Source organism: Echinops telfairi, unplaced genomic scaffold, assembly GCF_000313985.2.
Source record: "Echinops telfairi isolate 266 unplaced genomic scaffold, ASM31398v2 ScPeMD7_18;HRSCAF=68, whole genome shotgun sequence".
NCBI classification, from domain to species: domain Eukaryota; kingdom Metazoa; phylum Chordata; class Mammalia; order Afrosoricida; family Tenrecidae; genus Echinops; species Echinops telfairi.
This window is the reverse complement of record NW_022103915.1, coordinates 93,570,214-93,596,326: the sequence shown is the minus strand read 5'-3', so window position 1 is coordinate 93,596,326 and position 26,113 is coordinate 93,570,214. Positions and strand designations below refer to the sequence as shown.

The window sequence follows — 26,113 nt, the reverse complement described above, 5'->3', positions numbered from 1 at the left end:
GGAGGTCGTCAAGCTGCAAATTGATTGACAGGCTAAACTCCACCCCTAGGCTCAAATTGACAGCAGGTTATGTAACTACCACAGTAGGGTATAATTTTTATGTTGATGAGTAGAATTAAGTTTCTACCACAGAGTGGCAATCCCTTGGCTCACACCACATTACCGAGATATCTCCCCTTGCAGGTAAGGGAGAATAATATAAGGAAATAGCTACAAAATCCGTCACTGTGTTAGACAGGGTTCTCTAGAGAAACAAAACCAGGACATTTGAAGGAATATAACAGCTAATTGGTCCACACAGCAGTATAGAGGGCTCAATTCAACTCACTCTGTGGAACAGTTAATATACTGCAAGTCCTTCAACTCAGGAGGACTGCTGGGTCCAAGGTCAAGAGAGGAGACAGCTGAGCCTTCCATAGAGCAATGCAGGCAGTCTGGCCACAGGCAGCAAACAGCAGGGCAGGTCACCAACAGTCAGATGACAGGATCCAACAGTCCCAAGCTCAAGCAATGTTTATACCAGCAGCGTGTGGAACCAGATCTCGAAGGAACCTCAAGCTCTAGCGACGGCGATCCACGGGTTGGGTGTCCCACAGGTAGTGTAGCTTGCAAGTTACGGCAGAGAACTAGCTAAGGTAACCACATGCTGGCCCAATCACCAGAGAGCAAGAGAGAGTGAGGCAAGGCTCACTGAGCAATTTAACACTTTGCCCTCCAATCAAACTACGACCGTATTAATCCCACGTGTTCTTATTGGCCAGGTTGGCACAATAAACCTACCTATCACAGGCACCACCTTAGCTAGTCACAGTTCAGAGAAGCTTTAAATGGTAGCAAGTGATTCTCAAGAATGAAGTAAAGCAAGATGGTGGTTGGGTTATTTCTCAGTCCCAGTGGCTTCTCTCTGATGGCTGCAACCTATCCTCAGAGTTAGAGACCACAGTCTAATTTTCTTGGAGCAAAGGGTATTTTCTTTGTTGAACCTTTCATAGTAGACCTTGTGTGTTTGCAAAATTTCTCGGATTTGCTGGCTTTTCTCATGAATGTCAAGTCATGAGACACTTAAGGTAACAAGATACTTTTGTGAAAAGTGAAAGTGCAGTATTCACAAGCATGCACACATATGTGTCAATTCAATGTGTGTGCATGTATGCAAATGTTTATGAGGTAAATTTTGTGATCTTTAAAATTGTCCTTTAACTGTATCTTCATAACATTTCACTGTGTGACTTTAAGGAAGCAGCTGCTTTAACACTGTGCTATTTGGGAATGGCTAATAGGGGAGATAGAGTCACTGTGTGCTGCAAATGGTTAATATGCTCAGCTGCTAACCCAAAGGTTGGTGGATCACATCCACTCATGGTGTGAAATCCACCCATGGTGTGTCAGAAGTATTTCCTGGTGAGCTCCTGACAAACCAGCCTTTGGAAACCCTATGAGACACTAACTGCCATATGTTCTCAGATAGACCTGTGGTCTTGATGAATAGTTGATATAAAAGCTCTCTTTTATTGCCATTACTGATGTGTATCTGCCATCACTGATAAATGAATGACAACCCCCCCACCCCAATAAAGGAAACCCATTGCCACATAGGATTTCCAAAGCTGTAAATGTTTAGGGAATCAGAAAGCCTTGTCTTCATCTCCAGAGCAGCTGGTAGGTTTGAGCCACCAACCGTGGCATTTGTAATCTATTGTTCACTCAACAGCACCATCAGAGGTTCTGGATACATGAGTGACCATCATTTAATGTGGAATATACTTTAAAGAAATGATGATAACTCCCTTTAAAGACTGGAACTTGTGCTTATTGACTGAGAATCTTAGACTAGGTCTAGATATTTTGTAGCTCCAGGTGTACCAAGCCAAAAGTTTTCATTTTAAAATACAATCTCCTCAAAGACAACAACATATATATATATGTATGTATGTATGTATGTATGTATACATACATATATATATACACACATACACACACATACATACATACACACATATATTCTCCTCAGTCTCACCTATGGGCTAACTTGGAAAACCATCCTGTTAACATTTATTGAGCAGCTACTCTGAACAGGTTACTAAGGTAGGTGCTAGGAACCAAAAGGACCAGAGAGCTTGATGGTAGCAAAGAGCATTTGGATTTAATCCTGGTCTAACAGTCAGGAGCCCTGGGGGGCCAGTGACTTACCCATGGGGCTGCTACCAGAAGGGCCAGCAGTTCAAAACCACCAGCCCACTCCTTAGGAGAAAAATGATCTTTTTTGCTCCTGGAACAAGTTACAGCCTCAGAAACCCACAGGGGCAATTCTGCCCTGCCCTGTAGGGTCTCTATGATCGGAATTGACTCAATGGCAGGGGTCTTTTGGTAATGTAATTATTAGAAAGAACCTTATTTTTGCCTGAACTGTATTCTTTGTTATTTTTCATATTCATCTGCAGTATAACTACCAAGTGCCTTTCCCACTTGTGTATAGTAAGTTTTTGGACCAAAGGCAAGTATGGACAACAGCAACATGCGCCCACACACAAAATAAATAAGGCAAACCCCTGACAGCCGAAGGGATCCTATGACACACACCACTATTTTCTGTTTACACTGACATCCTTTTGACAGGTTAGCACTTTTCTCTTGAAAAGTGGGGGTCGAGAGCAGGTCTTCCGGTTTCAGATTCTCAAAGACAACGTGCCACAGGAAAATATAAAAGTTTGCATTCCTTTATATACTTAGAAGTGACAGATTCAAATTTTGTGAGGCTGGTATGCGGAGCTTGTGTAATCCTTCACAGAGGTGGCCATCTGCAAATGCTTTAATGTCCTGGCTGCAAGGCCCTTGAGGCTTTCCGAAGAGCCAAATGCTGTTGACTGTAGATGGCTTGCCCATCCCTTCTGGTGTTCAAAAGAGAAGGGAAAAGGTCCTTGCACTTTCTTGTCTCCTTCCTTTATTGTACAGTTTGCTTTGTTTGTTTGATTTTAAAACTGCCATTATGTGAAAGTGTTGCAAGTATAAATAATTGAGAAGATAACTCTGTAGGGAAACCACTTTTCGCTGCCTTTGTGCACAGGCAGCTCATTAGGGCTCGGAGCTGCAGCATTCCATAAGGGCAATTATGCAACATCAGTGTGTCATGGATATTAACCAAGTGGGGAGTAGATAAGAGACGGGAAAATAATTTTGCAACTTATTTAATTAAATTTATTTGGTTTTTCAAATAGTTCCTCTCGTGTGTAATTTACCCAAGCACTCCAAGTTTACTGTAGTTTTTACCGGACAGTTGTTTAGCATCTGTTTGGGGGCCATTCCCCCTCGATTCTGTCTGTCCCTAAAATGTATTTATATTGGGGTTTAATTTCCACCGAAGGAGAGGTTACCCATGAAAACGGGACCATAATTTGACCAAGAGGTTATTATCCCCACCCCACCCCACCAGGGCTTTTATAGCCAGTTAATATATGTTAATACATCAAAGTGAACAAAAGGTTAAATAAGTGGGTCAGGCGCAGAGTGAGTCCTATACTGCTTACTTCTGCTTCAACGAAAGGAAAAGCCCATAATGGCACTTGCCTGACTTTCACCCCCATCATTTTAAGAATTGCTTTGCCAATCCTTCACAGCAAATAGTAATTTTAAGTGGACCAAAACAGAGCTCGGGGTGTTTGCCCTCCATGGTAATGATAGAGTAGCTGTGCTCCCTGGAGTCAATAAGCCCAACAATTGAGTCATTTTTGCCTCCTGTGAGTGAATCACTGCTGTTAGCCTGAATGACAGGAGTGCTTATAGAACCCGAGCCCTTCACCGGGCTGACCTCATCCCGGGACAGTCAGGTTCAGAGGGCAGGCAGGTGGTGTTTAACACAGTCGTAAGTAAAAGCTGATGCTGTACTTGTAGACTCTATAAACAAGGGAGTGGAATTGTTGGGGGTTGGGGCGATGTAGGGAGCATTTTATGTGCATTGATACATATTATCCAGAGTAGCACTGCCTCTTTCCTCTTCTCATTTCCCCTTGATCCGCCTCTTCCCACAGTCAGCGTGTATGTGTGTGTGTGTGTGTGTGTGTGTGTTTCCCATCTTGCATCTTCCACATCCACAACTCTTCTACATAAGTAAGAGACTGTAAAGTCAGATGTCAGTAACCCAATCGCCAGTTGGGTTAGTGAAAGATGGGGCTAACAAAACAAAAGCTTGCAGGTTTAAGATTATTCTTTAGATTCTAGCCATTATTTGGAAGCTGAAATTTTAAGCAGATCAAAATAATCAACGATAGATTGCTTTTTAAAAATAATATTCCATTGAGTGGGCGAATCTGAGCAAAGGATGTTAAAGAAAACAGCCTAACCTAAGCGAGCTTCCTAATGATCAAATTACCTTTGAGCTAAACAAGCGGCCATCTAGCTCAGAAGCAACAAAGCCCACATGGAAGAACATATCAGCCTGTGCGATCACGAGGTGTCGAAGGGATCACTGAAGACAAATGGGTGCATAGGCAAATGTGGCGAAGAAAGCTGATGGTGCCCGGCTATCAAAAAGTATAGCGTCTGGGGTCTTAAAGGCTTGAAGGTAAACAAGCATCCATCTAGCTCAGAAGCAACAAAGCCCACATGGAAGAAGCACACCAGCCTGTGCGATCACGAGGTGTCGAAGGGATCAGGTATCAGGCATCATCAGAACAAAAAACCTTACCATAGTGAATGATGGGAGTGCGGAGTGGAGACCCAAAGCCCATTAGTAGGCCACTGGAGATCCCCTTGCAGAGGGGTCTCGGGGAGGAGATGAGCCAGTCAGGGGGCGATGTAGCAACGATGAAAAATACAACTTTCCTCTAGATCCTAAATGTTTCCTCCTCGCTCCCACTATCCAGGCACGAATTCTACCTTGCAAATCTGGCTAGACCAGAGTTGTACACTGGTACAGATAGGAACTGGAAATACAGGGAATCCAGGGCAGATGAGCCCTGCAGGACCAGTGGTGTGAGTGGCGAAACAGGGAGGGTAGAGGGAGAGTGGGTAGGAAAGAGGGAATCGATTACAAGGAACTATATGTGACCTCCTCCCTGGGGGACGGACAACTGAAAAGCGGGTGAAGGGAGACGTCGGACAGGGCAAGATATGACAAAATACCAATTTATAAACTATCAAGGGCTCATGAGGGAAGGGGGAGCAGGGAGGGAGGGGAAAAATGAGGACCTAATGCCGGGGGCTTAAGTGGAGAGGAAATGTTTTGAGAATGATGAGGGCAGTGAATATACAAATGCGCTTTACACAATTGATGTGTGTATGGATTGTGATAAGAGTTGTATCAGCCCCTAATAAAATGATAAAAAAATTAAAAAACAAAACAAATTACCTTTGAGCTAGAGAAGTTCTAGTAGACCTTCCAGATAACACATTTGGGGGTGGGGGCCGATCTACGGGCCGGTCACATCTTATGGGGTCACATCTTATTGGGAAGTAGAGTTGTTAGAAACCCGCAAGCCCTTTAAACAGTCCTCTGTGTTTGAGCTTGACATGGAGATATATAAAAAGGAAGCTGTCTTTTCAAGTGGATTGTTTTAAGATGCACTTCCTGATTTAAAAATAACAACAAACCCCAGAATTTGAAATCTTTGGAATCCTAGCACCCTTCAAAACCTTAATAACTAAATTAAGCCCAGAGAGGCCATGTCTTACCATCTAAAGTTGCATCACAAATGCCACAAGTGGGTGGCTGTAGAGAAGAGACATTTATTCTGTCACAGCGGTAGAGACAGAAAAGTCCAAATTAGGGTCTCATTCCATCCTTGCCAGTAGCTCAAGGCATGCCTTGTTCCTTAGCTTTCCTTAGACTATCCTCGTATGCCATTTGTCTGACCCTCTGAGAGTGTCTCTGTGTCCATTCTCCTTACAACTCAGCCGTCATGAGGTTTAGGAGCCACCCTGACAGAGGTAGGTTTCATGAGCATAACAAAAGAAAACCCTAGCGTTTTCCAGCAAGATTACATCTGCAGGGACAAAACCCAGGAATCTAATACATATTTTACAGGGACACAGTTCAATCCCTAACAGGTTGTAACAACCTAGCAGCAAAAGAGAAGAAAAGAAAAAAATCAACTTCGCCTTTGTTTATCTTAGTGCTTTCTCTATACTTATGGGGTGTAGGACCCCTACTCTGGAAAAACGTCTATTGGCACCAGTGTCCCTCAGAATAACATTTTGGGAAATAGTTCCTTGGGAAGACATAGTGAGGAGAAACGTATTTTAAGAAAACGTCCTTTTTCTTTTTCCATCCTAGAAGTCTTTCTACTTCCCTTCCTACCCTCCATTTCTCTGCACGCGCGCACGCACACACACACACACACACACACACACACACACACACACACACACACACACTCACACTCACACTCACAATACCTCATTGACCCCAATTCCAATACTCTTCTTGCCCTCTCAGCTGAATTCACCCACCCTTAGCAGGCCCACATATAGCCAAATTGCATACTGGGTGCACTGTTACCTAGTTTAGAAAAGACTACTTACTGTCTCAGGTTTTTGCCAAATCAAGGTTTTCTTCTTCACACCTGCTTTCAACATTGGCCTGATTTTTCTGTTGCCCAGATGGGATCACGCTTTTAAACTAACATCTCATCTGTATCTTTAGTTGTTTCTGAATGCAAAGATAATGTATTGCCTGTCTTAGCATTGCCCCGCCCTAGGGCAAATTATTTCATCAGGAATTCAGCTATGCCATTTGAAAATGAGCTCAAGAAAACACCCATGGGTGCTTGGAATCTCAATTCTCAATTCGTTCTAAGATTTTCATTCATTCGTTCTGTTACTCATTCACCAAACAGTTTATTTAAGATGCACTATTTTTGCAGTGGTAATAACAAAGAATTTTGCTGTGGCAAAATCTGTGACAGCTCAACTAATTTCTTAATAATTTTTTGATAAATTAGGATGTTTATCTTTACTGTGAGAGTGGAGCTGATGCCAATGCTACCATTTCTGTTTCTAGGGGGTACTTTAAAGTGCTTTAGGAAATGCTGATAAAAGAGATTTGAAATCTGAATATGCTGTAGGGATTGTCAAGTTGGTGTGTTTACTTCTTTGTCTATTGGAGATTATACCTTTGAGTAGAATATCGGTAATCAAAGGGTTGATATCTTTATTTTTTTGCAAATCAGGGGCAAGGGAAATCCACTCACTAACCCCTTAAAGCTGAAATGTTTAAGGACTAAAGCAGATGTGGCATAACTGCTGGCCTGCTAGGTCTCTTGTGGTTTATAAAGATATATTTTATGTCTTTTATGATTACAGGATGATGCTAAAACTTTTGTGGGTAATAATACCGTCACATTGGAAAGCCTGCACATCACATTTCTGGAGAAGACAGAGTGCTACCTGGCTGTGGTGTTAAAGTAAATGATGTTTAATCCATCATTAATAAAATGCAGTCAGAAAATTTTATTTGGAATTTAGTCTTTGATATTGAACATCATGAATGTGAGGACAGTAAGTCATATGTTCAGGAACAGATTTTTTTTGCTTCCTGACAGAGCATATTTTCATAATAATCTTAAAAGATTGTTAGAGTTACAGTAATTTAAAACGACAGTTTACTTAAAGTGTCTTTAAATTTTTTGATCTCTGAAACTCTTTCCTTGACATTTTTACAAGATGCCAATATAAGCTGGTCCTATAACATTTGGTGGAAACTGGGTAAAATCTACAGGAAGACTGAAATATCCATGCGCTATTTCTCTTATTTTGTTTGTTGGATCTTTTTCTTAGTGTTATTTGATTTTCTGTGTTTTAATCTCTCTCTTTTTTTTCTTTTTCATATTTTGGGTTGAAGCCACTCTAAAGTTTAACACCTAGGAGATTTCTCACTTATGATTCGCTTTAGAAGTGCTAAAATCTCAAACAAGTCTCTCCAGCAAGAGACCCAGCTACAGTGTAAAGAAAGCAGTGGTATTGATACCGGACCCTAAGAGTATTGCCACCTTCTGCAAGTGTCCTTTTCCAGATCCTTTCTTCCAAAGCAGCAGGAGAATTTAAAGAATACGAGCATAACCCATCCAAACACTTCTGGGATTCCAATCTCATCTTCTGAAGGATTCCCTGCTGCTTTAGAAAAAAGAACCCCCACAGACCAAGGGCCCTGGGGACATTCACATGCATAGCACCTTCCTTCCAAACACCAAGTGGCTTTAGATTGGGAGCGCTGGGATGAGACTGTCCGAGTTGAAGCCCAGAGATGGAGCACCTTTTGTTTCCACACCATTTTGGGTGAAGTGCTAGATTTTTCACTTTAAAGATCCATTTGAGAAGAAAACTATAGTTTGAAGAGAGCGCGCGCGCGCACACACACACACACACACACACACACACACGACACAATTTGGAAGCCATCACACATAACGCAGTCCCTTTTAAATATAACACTTGGTCCTATCAATTCTCTCCTAAATTAGTTGTCACTACTTAGAGAAAGCCTGCTCTTAATTGTCTTATGCTCTCGTTTTAAAAAGGCCTCCCTCTTAGTATTTTCCTACATCCGCTACATTCACCCTTGTTAAGGATGAAGTAGAACACAGCGTGCATAGTAGCTCACAGAATGACACATATGTCATCACCATGGACTTCTAATTCTAGTCACGTGTTATCTTCATGGGGAATGAGAAAGGAACCTGGAGTTAAGAACAAAGTTTTGGAAACAAGGATTTTACTGACACTTGATGTGGCCAGCCATGATTAGGGAGAGGGCCTTCTAGAATCTAGAGGATATGTGAAGATGGTTGTTGTTGTTGTTAGTTTGTTTTGGTTTTGGTTTAAGAAAGCCAGGCAACTGATTGTACTTGCTGCTGCAATATGCAGCTCATAGTTGGGAGTTTTGAAGATGCTTCTAAACGTTCCTTCTAATTTAGCGCTACATCTTGGTGATCTAGCTTCTTAGTCTGAAAGTCCCACAGTCAACTCAAAAGCAACATTTTAAAAATTGAGTTTGCTACCCCCATTGCGGCACATAGGAATTTCTCCTCCAGGACCAGTTGTCGTCAACTGTGTAGTGTGGCATTTTTAGCGTCGCAGGTCAATTCTCTTCTTATATTTACATCTCCCCTGTAAGACCTCAGCATAATTCATCAGCAGATCTCCAAGCCAAATGTCCTAGGTATTGTTGTTTGTTGTTGTTGTTTGCTACCCTAATCTGAGCTCACTTTATTTCCCCCTGGTACCTGGATTAGACAAGAGTTCCCTTATCTAAGGGAACTTTTCATCCACTAGCTTCTCAATTCACCCTGTAAATAGCTCTTGGAAAAAACCTTCCTTAGACACTGTATTTGATCACTCCACCATTCAATAACTTAAGTGATTCAGAGTATTCAAGAACCGCCCCCAGTGTGTCTGTTAACCCTAACCTTCTGTCTAGTCCCAAGCCAGGTGCTACTCTAAACCCAATTCTTTTACTCTGCCTTGCACAAATCACCCTTGGTCTGCCTACGGGTCTTCATGTAGCCCATTTTCTTTATGTTTTCTGCTTCCTGCCCTGTCCGGTGTTCTGTGCTTTTATTCAGCATCAACTTGCTTCCTTCGGGAATTGACTATTTTGATTTGTGCTTGTTCTGTGGTTTCAAATTGTTTTCCAGTTTCTGAAGAACATAGATATTAAAAATCTTTGAAGGCATGAGCTACCTTTTCTAATTTTAAAATAAATGTTGTCATATATATTAAACAATTATGTATAATTGTATATTACACATATGACTGCCTTCATTTTGGGGTTAAACTTACCTTTTATTAAGTATTAAATATAGAAAACAGACACACCTGACTTTATTGCCCTTGGGTCCATTGGACTTGACATATTTTACAAAGTTAAAATTTGTAGCAAGCCTGTACTGGACAAGTCTACCAGCGCCATCTTTCCAACAGCATGTGTTCACGGTGTGTTTCTGTGTTACTTTGCCATAATTTTCATGAGATTTAAAACTTTTCATAATGCTTTTTTGCATACTCAATAGACTACCATATAGTGTAAGCATAACCTAATATGTACTAGGAGACAAATAGAATGCGATCTGCTTTATTTCAATATTCACTTTATTCTGGTGGTCTGGAATGGAATTTGTACGATCTCAACAGATTGCTAACTGACTGCCATCAGGTCAGTTCTGATGTACATGAGTCCTAGCAATAGAACATTATTCTACTTTGCTTATAACCATAAAAGGATGCACATCCACTTTAAGTTCATCTGTAGTTGCCTCTATGGTGTCCCAAGCTTATTTGGCCTGCATCCTCCTTTTCTGACAAAGAAACTACTCAGCACCTCCCACTGGCAATGAAATATTTCTACACTTTAGCTCACAGTCCAAGGTGTGGGCCCAGCACACTTCCGCTGCGCCACGCTGCTATCTCACAGTCAAGATAAAGTGTAGGTATCTGCACAGTTCTGCCGCTCCGGGGATGGCTCCAGTAACACCTAGGGGGCCGTATCACCCATTGTGGGGTGTGCTTTCCTTTCCACCCCAAGCCCTGGTTCCACCCCTGGGACTCAGGCTCTCAGTGGGATGCACCCCACCCCCAGGGACCCCATCTACTAGAGCAGTGCCCTAAACATTGAGAACATAGGGTTTTAGTAACTTTTGACCAATCAAAAGGCAACATGGAGTAAAATCAAGAAATAAGGCTAAGAAAAATCTCTTTGCTCTCTAGAAATTTTAAAAGGAGTTTGGTATGGGCATGGGGCAAGCCCTTAAACATGGTTTGATGGGCAGTGTGAGTAGAAGGGAGGATTTCTAAACAACCATTATTTTTTATTTTTCCTTATCTGCATTCCACCCATTTCTGACCTGTACAGGAATCTGTCTAACTATCCTAGAATTGAAGACTACTCATATATGTAGACACGCATGCACAGGAGGATAAGTCAAAACTATTGCTGCAAAATCCAATAAGTCTTTATAAACAAAATTATCAAAATATGAAGTTCTTGTTTCTCAATATATCCTCCACTGAGTTCTGTACACTTCTGGAGGTGGTGTTTCTCTCTCCAACCTCCCCACAAAGAATCCTATGCTTTTGCATTTATGCCAAGTCAAAACAACAGTTTGGGCAAACACAGAGGGCGCAAATTGTGTTCTTTAAAATGTTATTTGAGTTTAGGGAACAAAATGAGCCTGAAGGATCAAGACCTGGGCTGGAGGATGGATGGGGTAAAGTTTCTCAATGGAATTCTTATAGGGCCATCCTTGCTATCCTCAAAGAAGAAACAGGTGCATTGTGATGGGGGCGGCGGGCTTTCTAAGTGAAACTGTCCTGCCCTTTTCTTCATTAGCACAGTTTTCAATATCCTCAAAATATCTTCTTAGTGAGCCCCTTGATCATCTTGTGTCCTTGGAGAAAATCTAACAATAATCCTCAAGCTCATTGCCATCGAGTGGGTGCCAACTCATAATGACCCCATAGGGCAGGGCAGAAGGTAGAAACTCCTGTGAGTGTCTGCGACTCTGTTAATGAAAGGAGAAAGCTCCGTTTTCCTTCCCCAGAGCGGCCGCTGGTCTCCAACTGCTGACCTTGCAGACCACAGCCCAACGTGTAACCACTGCACCGCGGGGGCTCCTCCTAACAAACATAAGGATCCTCAGCCGTCCAGAAGCCGAAAGAGGAATTCTCAGAACATTCTGAGCCCCTCTCGCTCTACTTGGAAATTAACTGGCCCTGGGGTCTCCCCCAGGGGATTAGACCTTTTATTTGAAGGCACTCGAAGAAACCAAAACAAGTGTGACACTGAGAGGACTTGTCTGCAACCATCCTCTGATTGCAGAGCATTTTAAAACATGTTTTCTTTGGGACGAATGCATGCAGGCAAGAACAGAAACCCGAGTAGCAGCGCTTTCTGACTTTCCCAGGTGTGCGTACATCCATACAAGGGGGTGCCCCCCCTCAAAATGGAATTTTTTTCAAAGCTAGGTATTTAAATTTTTTTTTTACAAAACAATCTTACCACCTTCAAAGTACTTATCACCTTCCCATACACTTAATACATTTGTCAATTCAACGATTCCATTCTTGGAAGCATTTTTCAAACTCATCTGTTTGGATGGCTGACAGCACCTCCTCATTTTTTTCCTTCACCTCTTGTACAAACTGAAATTGTGGTCCTTTCATGTCCATCTTCATGCACAGAAACAAAAAGAAGTTCCACAGAGTGAGGTCATGTGAGTAAGGTGTGTGGGACAAGAGAGGCATGCTGTTGTTTGCCCAAAACTGGCACTGTGAGATGGCTGTGTAAGCAGGTGCATTGTTGTGACAAAGCCAATCAGTCCCCTGTCTGCCACAAATTAGGCCTTTTTTGTCACACACTATTATGCAATTTTTTCAGAACCTCTTCATAGAAAGTTTGATTAACAGTCTGACCTGGTGGAACAAACTCCAAATGCACTATCCCCCTCACATTAAAAACAAAAACAAATGAGCATCATTTTGATCGTTGATTTCACTTTACAAGCTTTTTTGGGGTGAGGTGACGATGGCGTCTTCCACTGGCTTGAATGATGTTTGCTTTCGGGGTCCTAAGAATAGCACCATGTCTTCTCACCAGTAATGACCTTGGAGAAAAACATCTGGGTCACCTTGGAGCTGTTCTGTCAAAGCACAGCATGTTTCCACTCGAGACCCTTTTTCCTGCTCAGTCAGAACCTGGGGCACACATTTTGCAGCGACCTCCTCATTCCCCAATCTTTCGTTAAAATTTGCTGAGCCAAACTCCAAGATGGTCCAGAAAACTTCCCCATTTCTTCACTGGTCTGTCGTCTTCAGACTTCAAGCACAAGTGCATGAATTTTGTCGACATTTTGGTACACTTGGGAACTTGATGGGAGTCCAGAATGAGAGTTGTTCATCAATCAACATTTCACCTTTTTTGAAATGAGAAAACCACTTGAGCTTTCCCCATAGCACTGTCCTTGTAAGCTGTGGTCAATATCACAACAGTTTCTGTGGCATTTTTCCTGAGCGGGGAAACAAAATTTCACAGCTGCATGCTGTTCTCCTAAATTGGCCAGCACAAAAACGAGGTTGAAACTGCTTCTTTTTTCATTGTGAATGAGGGGGAGTGTGGAATGGGGACCCAAAGCCCATCTGTAGTCAATTGGACATCCCCTTACAGAAGGGTCATGAGGAAAAGACAAGCCCGTCAGGGGTGCAGCATAGCACTGATGAAACATACAACTTTCCTCTAGTTCTTTAATGCTTCCTCCCCCCTGCCCCACTATCATGACCCCAATTTACCTTACAAATCTGCTAGACCAGAGCAGGTGCATGGGTACAGATAAGATCTGGAAACAACAGTGAATCCAGGACAGATAAGCCCCTCAGGACCAATAAGGAACGTATCAATACCAGGAGGGGAAGGGGAAGGTGGGGGGAGAAAGGGGGAATTGATCACAATGATTTACATATAACTCCTCTGCAAGGAGATGGACAACAGAAAGGTGGGTGAAGGGAGACATCGGTCAGTGTAAGACATGAAAAAATAATAATAATTTATAAATTATCAAGGATTCATGAGGGAGGGTAGGTGAGGGAGGGGGAAAATGAGGAGCTGATACCAAGGGCTCAAGTAGAATGCAAATGTTTTGAGAACGATGATGGCAACAAATATAGAAATGTGCTTGACACATGGATGGATGGATGGATGGATGGATGGGTGGATGGATGGACTGATGGATTGTGATAAGAGCTGTGTGAGCCCACAGTAAAATGATTTTTTTTTTTTAAAGAGAAAGAAATAAACTGCTTTTATTTTTAAAATTCAGTCACCAGAGAGAACCTTCCTAGATGACGCCACTGGGTGTACTAACTGAGAGCCAGTTGCACGGTACTGGCCTAGTGGGAAAAATGCATACTACAAAAAGCTCTGCCCAGTAGAGCGCTTTTCCATTTTTAATTTTTTTATTTTTATTTTGGGGGGACTCCCTTATATGGTTGATGACTTCTCAAAATATGTCTCCGAGCTGCATTCTGTCAAGTCCTCACTTAGTTGACAGGATGTCTCTACCCTGACGGATTTATCCATTTGAGAACAGGAGCATGCATTTGAAACCAGTTTAATTCTCACAAGACAATGCACATGCTTTATGTAGATTTTGTGGTTGATTTACCCGCCTCCCGCCCCCATCTTCTGTGTTTATTACTTAGGGAAGACTGTGTCAGTATAAATCAAGAGTAATGAAATCAGCATTATGATGTCTTTGATGATCCAGTTGGGAAAGCCTTCCTGGATGTTTAGTTTAGCTTGTAATGATTGATCCTATAGACAGCGAATAAACATTTTTGATGGATCTGTTTGCTCACAAGTTAAAAAAAAGAAAAGAAAGTGTATTTCCTACCTAATCTTTTTTTCTCTCTGATTTAAAGAGTGCAATGCCATCCGAGAGGAAACAGTTCAAATGTGGTCTTCATAGGTTGGTGGCACCAAAAATAGAAACTCACTTAGGGTAAAATTTGCTGTCAAGAAAAATGGGGCATTCTTTCTGAACTCGGGACCGCATGGTTCATGCGAGCTTGCTTGTAGATGGTAGCTACAATAAGGCTTCTTTCAGACAGGTGTGTTTATGCCCCAGGCTTGCTGGCCACAGTCCATTCCATTTACAGAAGCTGAATTAAACAATAACTACCGCATTGCAAAAAATAGGGAGGGGGGAGAACAGGGGAAGGGGAAGGGGAGCGTCAAAGGAGATGCCTGAAAGCTTTGTTAGGGCCAAGAAAAACTCTGGTGCAGTTGTCAGAGCTTGTTGATGTTGCTGGGAACGGCACTTTTTTTTCTCCTGGATTTTGTGGCTCTGCCTGAGGAAAGAAAGTAAAATAGAATGGAAGAACAAAGTCCTACTCTATAAATCAGCAGCTGCTCCTTGCCAGATCAAAGGAGTGACATTTTTGCTCCTGGACTACTTGTCCACTTGAGGGCTTGACAGGCAGCTAACAGCTGGCCTGCTAGACTGTATGGGAGAATCAGCCTACATCTTCTTCGGAGCAGATGACAAGCTAATCAGAGAGTTATCCATAGCACAGGGCATGTGAGTGCACCTTGATCTCTTCAAACATATCTACTACAGAATTGCGAAACAGCCTGGTGCATTTTGGACAAGTTAATGCTTAGGTGGTTTCTACTGAGAAGTGGGATAGAGAATTAGTACTTCAATCAAAGGTGTTCATGAAAGCTAAAAGCATACTAAATTTGTCGGGATCTTCTCTTAGAGTGAATTAGTAAATGTCGAGAAACATAATGGGAATGGGCTAAGAATGCATGTAACTGAGTGTCAAGTGGCTGGTTGGTTTTAAAAGTCTGCTCGGGCTATAGGGTTGCTGCACAGGTAATTGGCAATTTTCAAAACGATCATTCCTTCTTTTGAGGCTGGTGGAATTGAAAGTTGTGGACATGCCTTCCATACCTGCAAAAAGTTGTTCTCAGAAGCCCAATAAGGTGTATTAATGGAGAGAGCTGGAATTTTAATGTCCATAGTAAAACTTTCAAAGTAATTCAGTTTCTAGTTGATGTCCATCTGCAATAAATCGTGTACAGGGTGAGGTAATATACTACACCTTATGTCTATTGACTTCGTGTTTTATCTTTAAGAGGATAGATTCTAGATATGAATAGCTAAGGAAGTTTGAGTGTTTTCTCCTCCCTGCTTTCAAGGAGCTTTGAAAGATCACTTTTATAGTGCATGATAAATAGCCACATATGAATAATCTGATGGCATTCTGTAAGAGCAGAGTGCTTCAAAAGTCAGAACCTGCTGGGATGTTTTGTTATGTGCCATCAGATGTGATTACTGTCACAGAATAGTGTTTACTGTTGCTCAGCATTATAAAGGAAATAAGAGATAATTCCCTTTCTGAGTAGAAATTTCTCAAATGCTTCTGGTAAGAAGTTTCCACTATGGGCCATAGATAAGCCTTAGTTAACCAAGATGCCATATTTTCCATATAACCTTTCAACTTTTTAGGACTATAAAAATAATCATACTTATTTTTAAGGACATAAGTAGGTGAAGAAAAAAATTTAAAGGTAGTGAAATCTACTACTTTATTTCCCTCCCCATTTATTCTTGAAGGTAACCTCAGTTTCCACAAAAAGATCTTAGGGTCCCAACTTTTCCTTTGAGAAGCGTAGAGAGAATAAAATTATTACAAAAAGTTTGTTGCCAAAGCCATTGTGTACAAGATTGTTTAGAAGCAGGTTACCTATAGAGAAAAGTGCATTCCTTTCCACAGCCATGATCTACTGCCTCTTGATCTTTGGAAGCATCTATTCTTAGAGATCATCGATTTGGCAGGCAGGTGACTAAAGCAAAATGTTCATAGATCACCTGGAGAGGTTTTAAAATACAGATTCAGATTCAGGGTGGAACTTGAGATTCAACATTTCTGCCTTTCTAACACTGGGATAAATATTGGGCTGGGAACTTCAAGGGCAGTGCTTCAAACCTATCAGTTGTCCCACAGGAGAAAGAGGATGATGGTGTGTGCTCCAGTAAAGATCTACCGTTTCAAAAACCCCAAGGATCAGTTCTAGTCTGTCCTATAAAGTTACTAGGTGTCTTGTATGAGCCCCTAATAAAATGATTTTAAATAAATAAATAAATAAAATTTTTAATCTGTAAAAAAAAAAGATACTAGGTGTCAGAATCAACTCCATGGCAGTGGGTTTGGTTTTTGGTTTGGTTAACAAACTCGAAGATGTTGATGCTGCTGGTACATGGACCTTATTTAGAGTAGTCAGGGTCTAGAGCAGAGGTCCTCAACCTACAGCACGCAGGCCACATGTGGCTCGCCAAGTATATTTATCCAGCCCGCCGGGTGTTTTTGCCCCATTTTTTTTACTTCAAAATAAGATATGTGCAGTGTGCATAGGAATTTGTTCATAGTTTTTTTTTTAACTGTAGTCCGGCCCTCCAACGGGTCTGAGGGACAGTGAACTAGCCCCCTGTTTAAAAAGTTTGAGGCTCCCTGGTCTAGAGAGTATGATTCCAAAAGAGTTCATCCCACTGCCTTTCCTCCACCCCGTAGGCCCGCTCTGTTGTTGTTATTAGCAAGTGCCATAGCATCTATTTCTGATGTGTAGAGACCCCATATGACAAAGTAGAACCACCCCATAGGATTTTGTAGACTGTAATCCTTGCAGGACAAGATTCTGTGCCTTTCGTTTGCTGAGTTGCTGGGTGAGTTCAAACTGCCAACCTTTTTTAACAGAAAGCAACCAAACATGCAGCCTGTATGCCACCAGAGTCTTTTCTTCTTCTTTTTCTCTTAAATCAGAGTTTCTTATACCTGCTGGACTATCTAAAATTCCCCCATAGCCATTACTTAGACATTTGTAGTAAGTCATGATTGCTAGAAAGGACCTACCACATGGGCACATTGTACCTGAAGGGGGGTAACATATTATTTCCCTGTTATCAGCCCAGCATAGATTTAATAATCACCCAGTAATTCTTCATTTTTAACCTATGAATGAACAGAGTCCAAGGGGAGAGGCCATTTTAATGATAAGCTAATATCTAATGAATCCTTGATGTGTTCCAGGAGTCCCTAGGTGGTGTAATAGTTAGCATGGCTGCCCAGGGGCACCTCGGAAGAAAGGCATGGCAGTTTACTTCCAAAAGATCAGCCAGCGTGAACCCCCTGGGGCAAGTTCATCTTTGACACTGATGAAGTTAAATTAGTCAGAGAAGACTCTATGGTAAATGTTTTCTCACTGACTGGTTTCGGTTAAGCACTGTGTCAAGGATGTTACATACAATGATCTCCCTTTATCTTAACAACAATCCTGACCTGATTACTTTATATTACTATAAGAAATAAATCAAGGCATGGGCAGATTAGGCCAACTGACACATGATCAGAAGTCAAATGGAAGAAAATACATTGCTATATGGAAAAGTCTAGAATATGGGACAGTAATTGAGAAGGGCTTGCCTAGCACTGGTTATTTTAGTAAAGAGTTTATGTGGGTCCTCATAGCTTTAGGAAGAATTCGATTCAAGGAATAATATTGAAGGAATCCAGTAGAAGGCTACCAAAGATAATCAGCATCATCGACTTGGTCATTTTGCTCAGGGTCTCTCATGTCTGTCTGAACCACTACTCAAGGGACACAGAACTGGTTGATGTTCTGTCATTGTGGAAAGTATAGTATATGCTCGAGAACCAATGGTATTGAAAAAAAGTCCAAGCTACGCTGAAGGCATTCGTGAAAAGGAAGGATATGGGAATTGACAAAATGCCAATTGAAATGTCTCAATAAATAGATGGAACACTGGAAACATTCACCAGTCTATGCCAAGACATTTGGAAGACAGCTACCTGGGCAACCAGTGAGAAGACATCAATATATGTACCATTCCAAAGAAAGGTGGTCCAATAAAATAAGGACCAATTCTCAAATACAATCAATAATATCCCAAGCAAGTACAATTTTGCTGAAGATGATTCAACAACAGTTGTAGCAGTTCATGGACAGGGAACTGCCAGAAATTCAAGGCAGATTGAAAAGAGGATGTGAAATGAGGGATATCATTGCTGCTGCCAGATGCATTTTGGCTGAAAGCACAGAATAACAAACAATATATTTACCTTTGTTTTAGTGACTATTAAAAGGTATTCAACTATGTGGATCATGACAGATTCTGGCGACAGGTATTGTGGAACACTCAGTTGTTCTCAAAGAGAACCTGTACTTAAACCAAGAGCAGTTGTTCAAAGAGGACAGAGATTACTGCATGGTTTAAAGTCAGGAGAGGTGTGTGTCGGGGTTATGCCCTTTCACCATGTTTAATTCGATATGCATGCTGTGCAAATCTTCTGAGAAGCTGTATTAAATGAAGAAGAATGAATCAGCATTGGAGGAAGACTCGTTTACAACCCACAAGATTCAGAGCATACCACCTTGCTCGGTGGAAGCGAAGAGGACTTGAAGCACTTCCTGATGAAGACCAAAGACTACAGCCTTGGTAGGGGTTGCTCTGCTGCATAAAGAAGCCAAAATCCTCCCAACAGACTCAACAGGATGAAGCATGGAGAAAACACTGAAGCTGTCAAGGATTTCACTTTCCTTAGATCCACAATCAATGCCCATGCAAGCAGCAGCCAAGAAGTCAAATGGTGCATAACTGCACGGTGCAAATCTGCTGCGGAAGACTTCTCTAAACAAGGTGTTGGAAACAAAGATACCCCTTTGAGGCTTGCGGTACGCCGAACCCACGCTATGGTATTTTCCATTCCTTCACACACATGCAAAAGCTGGAAAATAAAGAAGGAGGCACAAGAAGAATCGGTGTCTTTTCAAGCATGATGTTAGTGAAGACTGTTGACTCTACACTGCTAGCGAACGACTCTGTCTCAGAAGGATAATTGGAATGCTGCTTCCAAGGAAGGATGTACTTCAGCCGTGTTACTGGGAGGGACCCAGTAACTGGAGAAGGACATCATGTTTGGTGGAGACTCGGTGACAAAGAAGACCCTCCAGGACACGGATGGAACCTGGCTGCCACAATGGGCTCCACCAGCCAGGCAGGTGAGGACTCGGCATGGGTTGGGCGCCTGTGAATGCCATGCGGCCGAACCTACGGGACAGAGCCTAACAACACTCACGGTATTCCTAGGTTTACCCGACTATGTCTGTGATCCCAGAGTATTATGATAAGCTTATGAACCTACAATTCCTGTGTTTTCAGTTATGTGGGTAAGCCTACTTGTCAAATTCTACAAGGGGAAAATATAATTGAAAGACAATGGCGTTTTTCACAAATGTCTGAGCACCCCCTCATTAATCTTTACTGAAAGCTACTCTGATTCCAACTCAGACCTGTCGTATAGAATAGAGTAAAATTGCTCCTTAGAATTTCCGAAACTCTGCATTTTAATGAGAACACACATCTTCGTCTGCCTCCTCCAGAGCAGCCGGCGACTTTGAACAGCTTACCTCGTGGTTGGTTGGCAGCCCAATGCTTAACCCATGGTGTCACCAGGCTCCTTAAATTAAGCAACTGCTCAAGGGAATTCATTAAGCCCTACGAATATGTCCCCACACCGCCTATGGCTCTCACTCATTTATTTACTTTGCTCACAGTTGGCGGAGAGAAAAGACCTGTTATCTGACCACAGTGAAAAGCTTATCTTTTCAACATGACTCAGTCCTGGTGTGTCGAGGTAGAGGTTCAAGGGCTTAATCCACTGATTTAATCATCTTAATGTATCTTACTGAGAAAACCGCATTCTTAGCCATAACCACAGGACAGAAAAAGACTTGCTTTTGTGTGTATGCATGTGTGAACTAAGGGAAAAATGAAGGGACTTGGTAACTGTCTTGCCAAGGCTGAAGCCTCATTGTTTGAAGCCCCAACCAGTAGCAAGCTGCTGGGAGGAAGCATCCTCGCTGATGAGTCCCAGGGCCGAAGGAAGTGCAGGAGCTAGGCTTTCCGTTTCTTAACCTGACCCGCGTCACCAAGGAGCCTACCGCACCTTTTCCAAATTGATCTGCTCCCTCTTCCACAGTGCAGCCCCATGCCTTGGCCAAAGGAAGCCTTGGAAAAGCTTCAGTCTGCCAATCCTTGACTCTGCCGAGGAGGGTTCCGGGCTGGCGGCCTTCCAGGGGGCTCCATGGCGGCCTGCACTCGCTAACAAAAGGAATGCTGTCCAAAGGAGTTGGTTCCCAGGTGTGGCACGAAGTTAGTGAACCAGAAAGAAGGGATTTATCAGCTCTTTTAAAAGCGGAGGAGAAGAGAGAAAGAGGGTTGCGGGTGAGGGAGGAGCCACCCAGACTCAGAACTGACACCTAACCCTACTTCTCTCAGTCGGAACTATGCTTTGCAGTGAAAAGCCTTTACAAGAAAAGTGATGGTCAGATTTCAGCGTGCAGAAAAGGAGGCGAAGCTGAAAGTTCAACTCTTGTGTGGGAACATGGTCTCCAAGAGGTATCTTTCCAGGGCGATGGAATCACCGCCCTATTTTGCTATCTTGGCTGTATTCTCTTTACTGGATTCTCTTCTCTCTGAAGTTCACTCAGAATGGCCTCGTGATTCTTGGAAAGTCGTTGAATTTATTTCGGTAATTAAGTTTATTTTTACACTCACAGTCGTAGTATATAATTTTTAGGGATCGCGTGTTCTAACGTGCTTGCTATTTCAGTGAAATTTAGAGAGAAAGTTTGTGGTCTTAGTGGATGGTCTCGAGAGCTTTTGCCTCAGCCTGGATATTAACTTGGTGCTCAGTACAAATCAATGGAAGTAGGGCACTTTAGGGTACTCATTCCCGGAGGAGTCACTAATGGAATTATCTGTAGTCCTTAAAAAAGTCACAATGAAGCTAATGAAATTTTTCTCTAAGGCACTAAGCTTCGTAACACATTTTATTTATGACATATATCATATGTGATGCATTTTACATACAAATTGTACTCAGAATCTTTGTAAGAGCAATTTGATGTCCAAGAAGACTTTATAGCTTAGGGTCAAGATACTTATGCCAGTACAGAAGTATATATTATATGTCCTCTGAACTTCAGAATCATTCTGGGATGACATTAAAACTTGAGAGAATTTTTTTTTTTTTAATATCAGATACAGATGAAAAAACTCACAGCTTTTGGATTGGAAATAACTTGTGGGGTTTCTCATTAAAGTTGGGTGCAGCTTGCTGCATTTTGGTTAGTTGGATGTCTTCAGCAATTTTTGAAATGTTTTGGGTTTGGCAAAGTCCAAAATGTTTTTGCCAAGACCCTCTTTTCCCCTTATTTTTTAAACCCGTGTGAAATTCAAGGATAACTTAATCCATATGTGTCTGATTCATTTACACTTAACTCATCAAAATGTTATTTTGTAAGACCCATTTAATATCCAAGAAACCTTTTTAAGACAAGTCTTTTGTCTTTGAACCAGCAAGTTGCATTTTTCCATATGAATGGAGGTTGGCCCTCGAAAAAGTGAAGTTTCAGTTGATTTCCAACTTAGAACTTTCACATTTTACATAGACTCTAAATGTGTTGTGTCTACTACTTCAGCATTGAGTGAAGGTCATTTGAAAATTAAGGATGAAAAATTTCATGTTATATATTTCTGGGAATTACCAGGTATAGAAATTTTATCCTTACTAATAAATAAATAAAAATGATTCCTGGTTTGATTGTTTTAATCTCTCATTTAATTGGCTTCATTTTATATAGCTCCATGTATTTTCTAAGTATCTTGGAGTAATTTTATTTGCTTAACTTGTCAAAGTTTTCTTCAAGTTCATTCACTGAATATTAATTTTCATGACAACATCTAAGCGATTTATAAGATGTCCCAAGATCAGAGGAGCAGACAATTGCTAAACGATTTTGGTGAGGGGGTGGGGAATGAAGGATTATATATTTTCTAATGTTTGTTATTTGAAAGAATGTGATAGAACTATGAAGCTGGCACCCCCAAAATAGCAATATCTGAAAGATACAGTTCAAGAACACAAATTCAGAAAGACCACATGGATCCCAAGTTGGGGGTGGGGGCCAAGCAGCAACAGCAGCAGCAGTGAAATCTCTACTGCCTTTAGTAAATAAAGGGATCTGGTGAAAACCTTCAGGGGCCCTGCCCCTGTTTGTTCAGTAGGACTGGGCAAAGACAGGCTATTTCCTTAACTGCTGGTGAACATCCAATCCATGCCATGGTAACTAGTTGAAAATGTTGTACTGGAGTGGCATGCCCAAGTTCAGCGCTTCCATAAAGACCTGCTAGGACACAGAATGCTTTTTTAATGTTCTGCATTGTTGTGCATCCCCCGTGGAATGAGCGGGACCCCATTTTTACTAATGTAAACATTCTGACGAGTAGCCAAAGAAATGACCTTTGAGTGAACCTCTAACCTTCCCCGTAATTATTTGTTTGAAGACAGTGTGGAGTTCCCCTGCTGAGAACTAAGAACCATGATGCCTTGCAGCTCTGTGAGTAAGGGAGTGTTTGGGAGAACTGGAGAGAAAGACGTAAATAAGGGAACAACCTCCAGATGTAAATAATAAAAGAATAAAAGGGTGAAATTAAGAAGGGGGGAAAGTAGCAATTCATTTCACCTAAAGAGCTGGCCCATAGACAAAGACAATAGGGCTTCGCTGCCCATAAACAGAGGTTCCAAGCCCGTGCCATGTGTCTCTGGTGTTGGAAACCTGGAGAGAAAAGGTTTCACTGGCTCTTCTGATCACCTCAATCGATCTTCACTTGAGCTGATTTAAAGAGTTCCTGGGAGGTAATCCCAATAAATGCAGTGGAGAAAGAAAAGCTACTTCAATTCCTCTTCCGAACTGAGGATGCTTCTGGAAGCCGTGATCGTTTGGTCAGATAGCCCTGGGTAACACGCAAAGTGGAGGGTTGGCAATCTAAGTGCAATTTCAACTCCTGTGCTCACTCACCTCTCCTGAGCCTGTCATTTCTTCCCTGCATGCCGAGGGCGATGCAGCAGGTTTGACAACTGAACTATACTTTCTTAAGTCGTGGAGAACTTCGTGTTTTTCAAACAAACACCATATGCAAAAGACTCCTTCAGCTTTCTGGTGGCTCTTAAGTCATCAGCCTAATTGTATACCCACTAGAGAGCTCATAGGGGGCACAGACCAGTGTGTGGGCTGGCCAGCCTCGGCCTCGGAAGGGAGGTCAACTTCGTAGGAATGCAAAGCCTGACAACAGACACTGGGATTTTTCTGCCTAATTTCAAAGAATGGATTTTCAGTTCCTGCCTGTGGCTCCACTCAGGCTCGTTCATCACGAAGCCCCCTAGAACGTACGATTTAAAATGGGAAATATTGAAAAGTGTCCTATTTTCAAGGGACCACTAAGCTACCCTGTTTCCCCGAAAATAAGACAGTGTCTTATATTAATTTTTGCTCCCAAAGACGCGCTAGGTCTTATTTTCAGGGGATGTATTATTTTTCCATGAAGAAGAATACGGTACACATTTATTGTTTTTTGTTTTATTAAAAGAGACCTCGCACTTCCTGTCTGCTCCGGCTGTGCTGTGGCCAACAGTGAGCTGTGCCCGCCACTAGAGTCCAGAGTTACGGTAGCTTCGGGGGGCCTTAATTTCGGGGAGGTCTAATTTTCGGGGGGTGCCTTATATTTCAGCGAGAGTCAAAACTGTAAGTAGGTCTTATTTTCAGAGGATGTCTTACTTTCGGGGAAACAGGGTAGATGAGGAGGCTTCAAAGTACTAGGAAATATGTGGGAAAATACTAGAATCTCTTTATTTCCACTTTCCCATGAACATTTTGAAGCTCCCTGGGAGAATGTGTTCGACAGCTCCCCTCTGCTTAGCCCCTTCAAAAGACACTGCCCATGAATCCTGTGCGGACGCTTCACAGTCTGGGGGCATCCATGGCATAAAATGTGGAGGGACAAGAACAACATCCGTAAACAGAACCACTGCCCTGGTCTCGTTTCCAATTGACAGCCCCTAGGTTACAAATCTTTACGGAAGCCGACTGCACCATCCTTCTCCTGTGTAATGAGTGACTGCTGGCTTCAAACCCGTGGACTTTGGGGTTCCCAGCCAAAGGACTTCAACCACCACCCTACCAGGGCTTCTAGAGGGACAGCGGTGACTCTCAAATGGTTGAAAATTGTCTTGTTTTTATTAACTTTGGAGAAAGAAGGGTGATTTCTTATCTTACTCTGTTTGTCCATGAATATTTGATGGGCATTATTAAGCATTAAATTAACATGAAGTAGGCACTTATTTTTGGATTTCCAACCAAATTAGATCCAGGCTTCCTAGATGAAATAACTGCTTCTCTTTACATTCCTGGGATTCAGCCACCACCTGATTTGAAAATGTTTCTTTGGGCTCTAATATCAACCATGTGTACCTGAGGCTCTGTCTTTGCAGTGGGTTGAAAGGTGGCTGGGTTTATGGTTGGCAGTTACCTTATCCTCTGCCCTGGGTGTCCCAGCTTAGGTTAGAAAGGCTGCCCCCAACTGGCACTGACCTCTAAATGACCCCTAACTTTACAGGCTTAAACTGCAGGAGTTGCCGAAGAGCAGAAGCCATTCTGGCCAGCACTTATTACTGCTGTGTTGGTGATAAAACTTCAGACAGCCTAATTGATGGCTTTGCTGACCTAACAATACCTTGTGAAAGCAGAGTGCCAGAGCCTGGTCTCCATTTATGACCAGCTGCAAGGGGACGCTGGGTCTCCCTGCGCTCAGGACTTTAGGGAAAGGGGGCGGGGCGGGGTGGGGGAATCCTCCAGGCTGTGAACTTTAACTAGATTCCTACATGTTTAAGAAGCAGAAGTGCAATTACAGATTAATAGAAGTTTGGTTGCAGGACTTTTTCTTTTCCCTCCCCGAGCCATGCTAGCAAATTGACTTGGAGTTTGCCTATTGATGGAGATCATCCAGTCAACTCGTTTTTGAACCCTTGGGGGGAAAATTGCCTTTAAATTAAACAGATCTCTCTCTACATGCTGCGCTGTGTTGTATTCTCTGCAGCAGTCATGAAAAGGTGTTCACAGAGCACAGAAATTGTGTTTGATGACTGGACTTGTCTCTTCTGTTCCAGGTTTATTAATGCCCGGAGGAGAATAGTACAGCCCATGATTGACCAGTCAAATCGAGCAGGCAAGTTCCAACTAGTATCCATGTTTAAGGTCCACAGGCACAAATCCTCATCAAGTTCTTCTTCGGGAATTTCATCACCTGGCAAATAAATGCTTCCACCAGGAATTCTGGGAGATTTTCTTTCTTTCTTACCTTCCCCAGAATTCCTCTCTAGGAAGCAACTTCACTAATTGGTGCTAATTGGAGATTTCCCACCCGGACTCTACTGAAACTGCTTTTTATATTCTTTCTGAATTGGTAATTGGGCACAAGTATTAGTGCCACAAGCAGTTTGTTTGACTGTGAGCTCTGGAATTACTCATTGCTTGTCTGCCTCCAATCATTAGCACACTCTCATTTTCTCGCTACCCATAACTCTTTGGTGTGTGCCTTGCTTTCACTCCCATAGCATTCATTCCCTGTTAAACTCATTGTATCTATTCATTTGCTTGACTTTTCATCAGATGCTATTAAAGTCTGACTTGCTGCATTGCCAGCATTTTTTT

The 26,113-nt window shown here is 42.2% G+C and overlaps 1 protein-coding gene across 2 annotated transcripts in view; it reads left to right on the top strand.

Annotated features, from left to right (window-relative positions):
* MEIS2 (Meis homeobox 2) overlaps positions 1-26,113 on the top strand; it is a 234,817-nt gene that overhangs the window by 204,447 nt on the left and 4,257 nt on the right. For both annotated transcript variants that reach the window (XM_004712690.4, XM_004712687.3), the window contains exon 9: positions 25,570-25,628. In XM_004712690.4, the coding sequence (XP_004712747.1) occupies positions 25,570-25,628 (59 nt within the window). The remainder of the gene's footprint in view (positions 1-25,569; positions 25,629-26,113) is intronic.